This window comes from Aplysia californica, unplaced genomic scaffold, assembly GCF_000002075.1.
Source record: "Aplysia californica isolate F4 #8 unplaced genomic scaffold, AplCal3.0 scaffold00241, whole genome shotgun sequence".
Classification (NCBI taxonomy): Eukaryota; Metazoa; Mollusca; class Gastropoda; order Aplysiida; family Aplysiidae; genus Aplysia; species Aplysia californica.
Genome location: NW_004797511.1, coordinates 492645 through 505605, shown reverse-complemented (window position 1 = coordinate 505605; position 12961 = coordinate 492645). Strand labels below are relative to the sequence as shown.

General features: G+C 38.3%; 1 protein-coding gene across 2 annotated transcripts in view; it reads right to left on the bottom strand.

Moving 5' to 3' along the window:
* The window catches only part of LOC101863349 (DNA polymerase beta), a 24040-nt gene extending 11794 nt beyond the window's left edge, over positions 1 to 12246 (bottom strand). Inside the window, exons 1-10 of one of the 2 annotated variants that reach the window (XM_005100240.3) lie at positions 12068 to 12246; positions 7202 to 7334; positions 6592 to 6716; positions 5030 to 5104; positions 3597 to 3655; positions 2771 to 2820; positions 2067 to 2118; positions 1370 to 1424; positions 972 to 1044; positions 508 to 578 (exon numbers count right to left, since the gene is read on the bottom strand). In XM_005100240.3, the coding sequence (XP_005100297.1) occupies positions 508 to 578; positions 972 to 1044; positions 1370 to 1424; positions 2067 to 2118; positions 2771 to 2820; positions 3597 to 3655; positions 5030 to 5104; positions 6592 to 6716; positions 7202 to 7262 (621 nt within the window). In that variant the 5' untranslated portion in view covers positions 7263 to 7334; positions 12068 to 12246. The remainder of the gene's footprint in view (positions 1 to 507; positions 579 to 971; positions 1045 to 1369; positions 1425 to 2066; positions 2119 to 2770; positions 2821 to 3596; positions 3656 to 5029; positions 5105 to 6591; positions 6717 to 7201; positions 7335 to 12067) is intronic. The other variant, XM_005100239.3, reaches the window with a different exon arrangement.
* Positions 12247 to 12961: the final 715 nt, after the last annotated feature.

The following is a 12961-nucleotide window of genomic DNA, read 5'->3' as shown; positions in this document are numbered from 1 at the left end:
TAAGAACAGTGTAAAGGGAGGGGGGAGGGCAAAAAGTCCCCCAAAAAGGTGTAAGATTATATTTGAACATCCCCAAACCACACTGGTCACACCTGCCCAAAGTCAGCGAGAGTTCAAGAACTTGACACGTGTCAGGGGACAAACTGTTTTGTACATCATGCAACCTCCATTCAGTTTTCTTTTTTTTCTGATAGACAATCACATTTAACTTTTGGTTTTGGTCTAACAAAACTGATGTTGGTTACTCTGATTGCAATGAGCATACCAACAAGGTATTCCAATTATTCCATGACATTTTATTAGCTATACACGTCTTGCAACTTTTCTTACACCTTTTGCTAATTTTTCTTGCAACTTTTTGCAACTTTTGCTATTTTCAAATGCAACTTTTGCTATTTTCAAATGCAGCTTTCTCTGAGGACAGCATAATACACTACTGATTTCAAATAAGGCTTGCACTTATTCTAATGGCAAAAACATCTAGCAACAGCATCTTTTCCAACTTACCATAGCTTTTGATGTAGAAGTGAAGCTGGGATGGGTCAACAAAAAGTCAATATCACCACTCGTTGAAGCCCCTGTGGGAAATAAAAGAAACTGCCAAGTCAAATCAGTCCCACTGAAAATGGCCATTCTACAATACACAGATTTATGTAAAAGGGTAAGAAGTGATAAGGCTTGTTCCCCCCCCCCCCCTTTTTTTCAGTTACTATTATATTATATTATAAAAAACATCAGAAAGCTATGATTGGTACTCGGTCAGGCACTTAAAAAGAAATATTGACCCAACACTAGGCAGAGAGACCTGAAGCTCCATGGGGTCCTGGAGGACCTGCAGTGAGCAGCAGAATTTGCTCTAGAGACTGGGATGACCATTTAACAGCTGAACGAGAAGAGGTACTTGGTAATTTCTTTTTGGAGCAGATTGAACAAAAAAGTTAATATAACATAACTAGGATAGCAGTGCTCACCTCTTCTGAAACTGCCGCACACTTCAGCTGTGTATTCCTCATCTGTCTTCTTCAGTTCTGCGAGAACAAGGTCCTGCAGAGACAAAGTGCAACGACAGCTTTTAGAGAAAAAAGTAAGTGTTTGTCCTCTGCAGATACAATTATTAGTCCACTCAGTTTAAAAGAACGATCAAATATGACTCCAATAATTGCACTGGGGTAGACCCTTTCCTGTGCCATTGCCACTGGTTGAAGTTGTTTAAGCCATTAAACTCAAACTTTTAAAAACTTCGTCTTTTTTTACCTCCTCTAAGAGACAGTTATATCCATAAAAGTAAGAAACCCAATTTACACAAAAATCTTTACACAAGCAGCATACAAGTGTCTTTTTAAAATAAGAATTACAAGAGAGCACTTACCTGTAGCTTTACCATTTCTTCTCTGGGTATTCTTTCCTCAAAATCTTCGAAGTGCCTGAAATAAAAAGACCATGTCTGTTTATAAGAGGAACATTGAAAAGAACAGAGTATTTTCCCAAGGCAATTTCCAAACTATGAAGTGATGTCATTCAGTATATATTCCCCAGATGATTGTCAGCTAATACACATTGCTAAGGAAGACCACTGGTCTACCGTTGGCTGAAACACCGTAAGGTAAAAATCTGAGCTGCCGGACCTTTGGTTTCAAGGTCTATATTTAAAAAGTGAGGGAGTGGAGAATTATGAAAAGATCTAAAAGAATCCAACCTTCCCTTTAAGATTTTGAATCAAGGTCATTCCCTCCATGTTTCGGTGTGATGCCAGTTGAGCTGAGAGAGAGGGAGGGAGAGGGGGAAGGGAATGTGGGACGAAAGAGAGAGAGAGAGAGAGAGAGAGAGAGAGAGAGAGAGAGAGAGAGAGAGAGAGAGAGAGAGAGAGAGAGAGAGGAGAGAGAGAGAGAGAGAGAGGAGAGAGAGGAGAGAGAGAGAGGAGAGAGAGAGAGGAGAGAGAGAGAGAGAGAGGAGAGAGAGAGAGAGAGAGAGAGAGAGAGAGAGAGAGAGAGAGAGAGAGAGAGAGAGAGAGAAATCCAAAAGCAACACAGCTTGAAACATATTTTAAAAATTTAAAAACTACTCACTTTAAACCAACCTTCTGGTGATGATTTAGCTTGTCTGTGTTCTTTCTCAAATCTGAAAAAAGAAGAATCTATTAGAGCTACTTCAGCACATAAAAAACCTTACAGAATATTCTTCATCAGTTACATACTACACAATGGAAAAACAAACTATCCCCTCAGAAAATACAAAGTCCATCAATATGTAACAGGAGCACACATTTCCTCACCCTATTACTGGCAAGTGCCAATGAGACCAGCACTTCTTTGCCGCCAGATGTGTTACTGCCGATAAAATCTGTTTCCTCAAGCTGTCTACACAAACTCCGAAAATACCGACGCTGAACAAAAGTGCTCTAATTTTAAAAAGAAGGACCTCCTGTAGTTATTAGAACTCTTTTTGAGCCAGAGGAGGCAAAAGATTGTCCGTTGTTTAACTTAGAACAGCTGGCGGCCGTGACTCTGCATGTCAATGAAAATGGCTTCGTCAGGTCCTCGGCAGTTTCTGAGATTTCCAGAAGATTTTAGGGGAGAAATGTCGAAATCATACATTTTTTCAGCATATATTACAGCTTTTTCAAAGAGCTTTCCAAATATATAGTTTTCTGGTCTTTGTATTTTTGTACTCATTTATTACATCAAAAGGTGCACCCTTGTTCCTAAGACTTTCCCCTGACAAATGCAAGTTTACCACTGACAGTAATATGGTCTCAAAACTTTCTTCGTACCTTCAACTGACATGATTCCTTCATCAACAAACTTTTTTGCAGCTGCAGGTCTGTGAAATATACAAAAATTCAATAAACACCAAATCTTACATTAAAAGTTATAAATTACAGGCACGTTCAGTTCCCAAACCAACATTTCTATGACCCTATATTTGAATCAAGACTTTATTCATGAAAAAGTAAATTATGACAGGCTAAACAGGTCAAATACCAACAAAATATTATGCAGAGAGCAATGGCTTATCAGACTTATAATACCATGGCAACAGGCAGGTAGAAAGCAAGTTCATATGAATGCCACCAAAAAAATTACGCTTTCATATTTACGTATCAGGTTTTCTTGATGTTTTACAGAAATTCCCAAATGCCTTCACCCACACACCTTTCCATCACCACCTCATTCCCTATGTTAACTTCTTCTGTCATTCATGAGTTCTTTCAGTAGAGACAACAATCCTTTGAAATGAGACCTGTAACCCTTTGATCCCTGACTTACTAAGTTTAACGTGCCACTCTGTCTGAGCTCCTGAGCTCATATGATCGTCAGAATCACATTCCGTATCCCATTCAAGGTAGTTCTCCTCATTACCAGCATCTACTTCAGAAAGATCTTCAGAATAATCAATAACGCCCTGTGTAGTAAACACTGTTTCCCTTGCGTATTTTTTCCAAGATGGGCCGGGTTGGGGATAGGGCCTCGCTCACAGGTGTACCATTGGCTAGGCTTACGGGCACTTTTACGTGACACTTGTGCACCGATGGCTTGGGCTCAAAGGGTTAAGGATAAAAGAAAGATGATGTAATAGCATAACTTTCCAGCACTCACCCAACACCCGTCACCTTCGTCAGCTCATTAATAGCCACATTCGTGTCATCTGCTCTGATCTGGAAAAGGAAAAAAGATTGATCCAACCTCTTTTTGATTACAGACAAAGTGAAATAACAGAAGGATCACTAAAGAAAAATATCTACACTATATATTATATATCTAACACATATCATAATATTATAGCCCTACAAGTCACTCTAGTGAAGTAACTGTATGGGTTTAATACCCCTATTAACATTATCAGGTTATTTAAGAGGCAGGACCTCCATATTCAACATCCGTCTCTGATAGGACCTAGCCAAATGAGTTGAGAGCCTTGAAAACTTAACAAAATGACCCAAGTTCAAGAATTGAGCCACTCTTAAAAGTTCAACTACAAACGTACTAAATTTTCAAATTGACTATCATTATAATGCTTCTTTTATTGTAATACATATATTGTAATACATACTCCTCTGAGTACTTTTTATTTTACATTATCATGTTGAGAAGATAATCAGACACAACACCTGCACAAGGAAGTATGTCAACTTACAATACCACTACACAGAGGAACATGTTTGTCCTAGCATGACATACAGTTAACATGGATGCGATTACCTGTTGTTGTTTTGTTTTTAAACAAAAATATATTGCAAAGAGATTTATCATTCATGCAATCAACAAGGGGAGGTTTTCAACACCCCGATAAAAAATAAATTATGCACCTTGACATACAAGGTGAAGTGCATGTTCACATAATAATATAGTCGTATTTTAATCCTCTCTACTTCATGAAAGCGAATCCACATTAAAGCTAAAACATTTTTTCTTGACGCTACAGGCATCTTTTTAAGCACTCTTTGAGTTCCTTATTAGTTTGACATTATTAATGAAGACAACCTGCAAATGACATCTCCCGCCCCCTTTATTGCAATCAATGATACATATTTTGTTAAGTCTGGAACTGGAACTCGGGTGAATTTTCTACGAGTTATTGTATATTTGCTAATTTCTTGACTGAAAAAGCCTGACTTTAGATGTACCAATTTTCCAATCATGTTTGTCATATTTATAGAGAGGCCCTCCATTCACGTTTACCTTTGACGATGGCTCATATAACAGATATATTTTAACCTCCAATTGTCCTTAAAAAAAAGCCCACGTTGGACAATCAGACTTGCTGTATTGATCTTCACTATAAATTATTCCAAATCAGTATTCCTGCATCAAATGCAAGCGATAACAGGGATCTCTGCTTCATTTAAATGTTTCAGTTGTCCTTATCCATTCCTGGAGAAATCTGGCTGCTATCAAGCTCACTCATTTAAAGTTACAATTCAACAAAAACAACAACAGCAACAACTACAACAATAACAACATCTCATATTTGTTTACAACAGATTCCATGGCAACAAGATAAATGATACTGCACCATTCATTTGACTTACTTTTACAAGTTTCTCCAGCTTTCCTGTCTTAAGGAACTCATCAATCTTCTTGGCTATCTTCTCCCCGACCCCTTCCTGGGAAGAGAAAAGAATGCCATGTTTGTAGAAGACAATTTTTGGTCAAAGTCTTCTTTAGAAGGATGCAATGCAACACTCTTAACAGAATGACAAACTACAAATTAATTAATATAAAGTTTAGAAACCATTCCAAATTAAGAGCAACAAAAAAAATGAACAAATAAAAAAAATATAATATTTCTCAACACAGGACCACTGCAGAAAATCTTTGCATTTCAAATCTGGACAATATGAACTGCAGTTTCCTGGTGTTTAAGAAAAACAGAACAGTACAATGATAATGCAACAATAATATAAGATACCAAGGAACAATACACGCACAATAATCATCATAAACCAGTTCAAATAACTGAGGTGCATTCAAATGAATTCTCTAGCTGTTTGATTTCATACGATTTGAAAGCACGCAGGACAGCAGCAGACTAGCAAAATAGTATCATGCTATTTGAATATATAGAAAACTTTTAAGAGCATGAACTGTTACTGTAATTAATACATGGCCTACGTGCTACATAATGAAAAGCAAAAGCCAAACAAAATAATGTAACAGTAAAAACATATGAAGTTGAAACTGTCCAAGACGCCCACCCATATAGTTTTTAGAAAGGTTGTTGCCTTGGATTTCATTATTGAAATAACCCCCCCCCAAAAAAAACAACCAAGGGGACAAATAGGAAGAGGTCATTTGTGCAGGTGACTGTCTTAGACAGGTGGCTGTTAAAGCAAGCTTGATGTAATGTCCACGAACACTTACTTTTAAGAATACTTTCAGTGAAAAATATTTAAATTCTTTGTTCTGTCCAGTAAGTGTATTCAGAATTAATGTCTTAACATCACGATCAATACAATCATATAACCTCCTTGACTTATTTGACTTGGAAAAGAGAACTGTTTTGGTAAGGCTATCTGACGTTCATAACTATGATGACATATTACATCAAATATCACAAAATCGAAAGGAAATTTCTTTTTCTCCTTTAAAGACTTGATACTGGTGTAAAAAGTAGTAGAGATACCAACTCTAAACAGATGGTGTTGTTAAAATTTTATCACTTGTAGAGATTTCCTGTCAGTATAGTTTATGCACGTCAGAATCCCAAAGTGACCATCAAACATCTAAAATTCTTACAAAATATTTATTTTGCTGCTGTATTTGCACATGATTATGAAAACAACACTGCCCAATTACCTACATATTCATGGCTTTGAAACTAAAATTAAGTAACAATTTTTAATATTTGACCTCTGTGACATGTTTAGGAAGTGCCTGGTTCTGGCAAAGTCTGACTTTGATTTTCCAGCATACAATAATTAAAACTATGAAAAAAATTAATGAAACATCAATTCAGTAAAACAAGAATGTTTTGTTGATTTTAACAAAAACTAAAACAAGAATTAATATATAGTAATAGTACAGATAGAATGAATTGTTCTCAGAGCACACACAAGTAATTAATAAAAATTCTCTGTTCCCCCTTTCTCACCAGCTTCTTTGCTTCAGCTCCACTAGAAATCCTCACAGGATGCTTGGCCAACACTCCTGCAGCTTTCCGATACGCATTGTACTTGTGCATAGCCCTGCTCACATTCTTCTCATAGTTGGCCAATTCTAAAAATGAAGATTACACAAGCAAAACAACTGTAAACTTTTAGAAAAAAGAGAACACAATGGCAATGAACTAATAAAACATTCCCAAAAACTGTTGATGTTTTCTTTCAAGTATTATTTGTTCTTCTTTAACAAAAATCTACATGATGAATTATCTCTGTATTCAACCACTGCACACAGCAATTTTCATTTTGACAGCCACACATGTGCAGATACTAAGGCTTATAAATGCATTACAGCTGGTTGTAATATTCCAAAAAGCACTGAGTACCCTCCCTGCTATTACTTTTGAATTTAAAGCTTTAAAAAATGTGAATTCCTGTAGGCCCTAGAATGATGTTGTTCCTTACCCAGAGTTATTCCCATCATCGACAGTTTTTAAAAAATAGTTTTGTCTGACCACTTTTCTTTAACACATGTTCTATTATTTTTTCCCCTGAAACTGGGCTTTACATATTTTCATAAGATTGACATGACCAACTTACCCATCAGGAAGTCACAGAACTCTGCATTTGGGTTTTCAGTTTCAGCTTTCCGCTTGCTCATGTTTCTTGCTTAATAAGAGGGTTTTCGTGATAAAATCAAGGTCTGCAGGTGCATAGAGAGCTTCCAGTTTGCCTGTAATAGAGTACACAAAAAACTTTGTGCAGAATTTTAAACAATGTCACAGCATCGTTCACAACTGTAAGGTCATGGGTTCAAATCTCATCAGGGGCCTGACACTGTTGTGTACTTGGGAAAAGTACTTTACACCAATTTTTCTCCCTTAGTGTTTGAGTACATGATGCAATCTGTAGGCCTATAGCTTCCCATGAATCCTAGAATGTTTCTGTTATGTTCCAGGGTCTCCTCCTTGGGTAATAATAGTTGTAAAGCATAAATGTTCTAAGAGTGTGGATATGTGCAATTTTTAAATTCAATTATTGTTAGGTGAATTGCCATGCAGCAAACATTAACTTGTGGTTCTCTGTATTGGTTTATTTTTTTATTTTTAAAAAGTTACAACAGAGAAGCGGAATATCTGCCCTGCAAGTTCTGCACTTTGTTTGCAAATTAAAACAGGGAAGGAGGGAAGGACTTCTGTAATGAGCTAACCACCCCAACAAACACAATGAAGAAGAGACCCAACCCTAACCCAAACCCTAACCTTCTATCTCTGTACACCACCTATTTCGCAGTATCGGCCTAATACTAGCGGTCGCTCATTACAGAATTCCTCCCCAAAACTGAGCATGATTATGAAAAGGGCCACCTATATCTCACCCCTGGTGAGAATAGCTCATGACCTGTTATTCTATTCTCACCCCCAACCCTGGTGTGGGCATGAGGCGAGGACTCACCCCTGACCTCTTCCAAGCCGATAAAATCACCAAGCCCTACTAGGTGACTTACCGCATGTGGTTGGAAAATGACTCATGAGTGCTTGGCACTTTTTCCTCATGTAGGCCAACTACTGATTATCGTTGCTGTTGCCATAGATCTTGTAATTCGTTTTTTGCTTTTTAGACATCTAGCCTTCTTAAAATTAGGCTATAATTAAGAGTACGGCTAGATGTAAATATCAGAAAAAAAAAACGTTCTGCCCATGACATTTTGTTCTTGCACTGTAACTTATCAGCGGCATAGCCAGAATGTAACTCGTTTTTTAATCATTTTTTTTTCCACTGTTGTAACTGTTTATGGTGCCATCTATTTTTGTTGCCTTCCGGGGCTTCCCTCGCCAGTTGACTAGATCTCACCACCGTGGCGGGCTCACTTTGCCACAAAGTGAGCGATCGGTAGCATCACTAGATCTAGATTTCATCGCCGACTGCTTGGGCTGAGTGTGCATACGCTTTATGTGTGTGTGTTAGTGCGCGTGTGTGTGCGCACGCACTTGTGTGTGTGTGTGTGTGTGTGTGTGTGTGTGTGTGTGAGTATGTGTGTGTGTGTGTACAACTTTAAGGGGGGAGGGGGGGGCTACACCCTTAAAGTCCCGATTCGGCTCAAAATTATAGAATTTGAGTTGTAGGCATTTTTAGCTTCCTCAGCCTCTCCAACAACTATTTCATCACATAAGAACCCCCAAAATTCTCATTTCTTCCCGTTCCGGGCATGTTTGTCACCACCATTTCCTCATAAATTCAATATTTTATTTTTCTTTATTGGACATTTTCTCAAAATACGACTTTTTTCTATACTTTTTTTAATAACTCAACCATTTTCCATCCAATCTTCATGAAATTTTAACAGAATGAGCAGAAGATGTAATACTAAAATTTTGTCTGTTGAATTTTTGTTTTTAGTAGGTGGAGTCTTGAGTGTGGATTTTCACGGATTTTTTTCAAACATGAGTACTTTTACCTCAGGAAAAAATTCATTAAAAATCTTCTAATTCGTCTAGGAAAAAAACAACAGACAAATTTTGGTGCTTTTTCTGTAGCTCCCACCCCCCTTATTTGAGCCTAGATCTACATCGAGATCTATACGTTTGATGCTGCAAAACATCAAATTATTGTAAAAAACGGGGGCATGCCCCCCTGAAACCCCCCATCATATATATATTGGGTCAGGGGGGCAAGCCCCCCGAAACCCCCGAACTCTTGGGGCCAAAACCGGCGAATAACGGGGTGGGAACTACCGAAAAAGCACCCAAATTTTTAGATCTAATGTTTGTGAACACACACGCAAAAAAAAAAAAAAAAATTTCCATGAGCAGTAAGTGCGGTATTCATTACGTAACACATGTCAACAAAATCCAATATGGCCGCCATATCCATGGAAACGAAACCTTGTTCTCAAATTTGATTGCGGATTTTAACTTTAAGACTCCTTACTATGCTTGTTATATGTCTGAAAATTGGTCAAATTCGGTTGGTGATCTTATACTTTAGCACGTTAAATTCCAAAAGTCTACTAATCCCTGACTCAGACCTTCAAAACTTTGTACTGGGCCTAAAAATGTGCAAACTACCATAATTTTGTCATGAACAGATCGTATAACAGTGGTTTTCAGTCTTCCATCATGATTTTGGAAGCCATTGAGTATTATAATCTTGATGACATAGAATATTGATCCAGATCTGATAGTGGTGGCTCGTTTCAGAAGTCCTAAATTGAAGAATTTAACGTGCTAAAGTATAAGATCACCATTCGGTCAACTACTAAGCGAAGCCTTCAGGTGTAACCCCCTCTCCTTAAGTAAGGAGAAAAGGTAAATTTATGGTACAAAGAAGCATCCGTTATTTATTTTATTCTCACCCCGCCGGCCCGGGGGAGGATTACCAGTTCCCATTCCATCTTTTGTGATTTTGTGGGTGCACTTTGTGTTTAAACAACTTTTCGCAGGCAACATATTAGCTTTCACTAGTAGAATGCAAGCTCAATTTGGGTAATTAGACTGGAAAAAAAGCAATTGATAGCTGATATATTATAATAGCAGTCGATTTGGATTTAAATTGCCGGTGCAGTTTATAGCAATTATACCATTGACACTTCGTGCTAACTGGGGCCATGCTTGTCTGCGATCAACGAAAATGCTTTGAACAAGGGACGCAGTTTGTTTTGTATTAATTTATAATTAATCCAAGTTGGCGGTGTGGTTACTGGAATTGCGCTCCTCTCTCTCTCTCTCTCTCACACACACACACACAAACCCACATTACCGGGTCTGAGCGCTGAAACTTTCTGAAATCACAAAAGAGTTCCCCAACCGGGTCAGTAGATCTAGATATTATACTTAGTGACTTAGTTCCCGGTTACCGGGTCTGTATACACTTCGTACTCTAATCCCAGCCAGGAGACAAATTAGCCTAGATTCTAGATCTAATGAATGCCAATGACTCCCAACCAGGAGACAATTAAATTTACGAAGTGACTATTTCTCCGAACGTTCGGAGAAATAGTGCCGATCTTTATTTCTCCGAACGGTTTCCGGCTTCCGCTCTGGTCGTGATTGTTTGCCTATTTGCGAGAGTTCGGCGCCAACTTTCATTCCGTCATTCTGCGAGGTCTGGGAAGGAGCAAATCAAAGGTGGTATCTGTTCTCAGCTTCTCCTCCGGCCGTGTGCCCACTGGTTTAGCGAGGCGGGTACTGCCTGAGGCACCCGAGAGACGGAGAAATCTGACCGTCTTTTCTATTGAGTGGACGGTTATCGTCCATTAAAAAAAAAAACGGAGCAAATTTTTGGGTTTAGATCTATTTCAATTTTCAAGAGTTAGATCTAGTCTAGAGATTTTTAGATGAGTGTAAAAACGTGAAAAAGAAAGGTTTCACAACAGAATGAAATCAAAACTAGAACAGCCCAGAAACAACCACAACAATTAACAAATAAGGGCATGTGTCCACCTGTCCGAAGAAGATTGGCCGTTTTAACCCTAAATGTGCGTAATTTGTTAAAAAAAAGTACAGGATATTGCACGGAAATTATGGAACCACACACAGGGGGCCTGCCAGTGTCAGTACATGTACTTGGTTTTGGTGGAACGCTCTAACATAGCACATTTAAATCTATACAGGTATATGTATTTAGAATCTAATGAAGGTAGGAACATCAAATTAAATGACGTTACACAATACCTTTTGTAGGAACATCAAATTAAATGACGTTACACTATACAACCCCCCCCCCCCCCCCTTTTCCCCAACAAAAAAAAATTAATAGAAAAACAACACATCAGAACAATAACAAGAAAAAAAAATACACACCAACAAAATATAACACCACAAAGAGGGAAAAATGAACGAAAAATAAAAGAGGAACAGCAATACAAATCGTATGTAACTGTAACGTATTCAACAAATCAACGTGGTGACAACAAGTGAGAAAGAGACGAAGTGAAGCTAAGTGAACTTTCTTTCAAAAGTAAAGAGTTTCATTTTCTTTTCTTTTTTTTTGACTTTTTCAGGGACCAAAAAATCGAGCCACGATTGATTGGTCGCGGCCTCGACAAACGCAGATGCTAGCTCTATGTGTCGTTATCAATAACCCTCCATAGATCTAGATCTAGACAGCTCACGAGTGAACGCAACACATTAAGTTTAAGAGCAGCACCCTTCATAGGCCACACGTCATATCTGTAGCGAAAAACTGTTTGGAACTGTAGCATTTCTTTATACTTTATATATAAATACGGACATTTTTTGGACCGATTGAACCATATTGTATACGAACAATCTTTGGTAGGCCTATAATATAATTATAGATCTATATTTTATTTTTATTATCCGAAATATGCGGGAAAGGGTGTGATTTCAGAGTGTTCGGAGAAATAGTGCCCAGCTTTATTTTCCCGAACGTTCGGAGAAATAGTGCCGGCCTTAAATTTAATTCCAATGATTTACTAGATCTAGATCTAGAATCTAGATCTACCTCTTACTTTGGGCATCAATAGGCCTATACTTGAGTCCAGCTTAACTCAAAACAGCTGTCAAAGTAAAATAAAAATCGGTCTGTTTCTGAAATAGAGGCAATGAGCTAAGAACAACTGTAAACACTTTGAGAATAGAGTTTCCTCAGGTCTTGCTCTAGCAGTCAGCCAAGCAAAGCAATATATATATATAGCCTAGCAAAGCAATATTCCTGGCTTGAGTGAGTGGCTTCCGGCTTCCGGGATAGAGCAGAGAGGGTTTACAGTAACAGAGAGATGACACTCGTGGCGGCACTCCATGACGACAGTGCATTGTTTCGCCTATCGCCCGGCGCGGGGCGCAAAAACACTTACGCGCGGTAGTTGCTGCCACGGCGATGCCCAGGGATGCTGTCATGTCATGAGAAAATGTAGTCCCGTCTGTATTAGTTCACTGGGTTACTAGACCTTTTACAAAGTAGGAAGCCTGTGATTTCTATCAAATATTATAGGCAACCATAAACTGTTAGATGACTTAAGTAAACTTACATTCTAATAAACAAATAGACGCAAATACATTATATATAGCCTACTTCGTCACTATAGATCTGAAAACCGTTTAAAGCATAATCGGTTTAATTTTCACCAAAACTACTCGTTCTCCAGTGTCCCTCTGTCCTCTCTCTCCCTCTCCCTCTCTGTCTGTCTGTCTGTCTGTCTGTCTGTCTGTCTGTCTGTCTGTCTGTCTGTCTGTCTGTCTGTTTGTCTGTATGTATGTATGTATGTCTGTCTGTCTCTCTCTTTCTCTCTCTCTCTCTCTCTCTCTCTCTCTCTCTCTCTCTCTCTCTCTCTCTCTCTCTCTCTCTCTCTCTCTCTCTCTCTTTCTTTCTCTCTCGTCCCATCTCTTTTTTATGAAC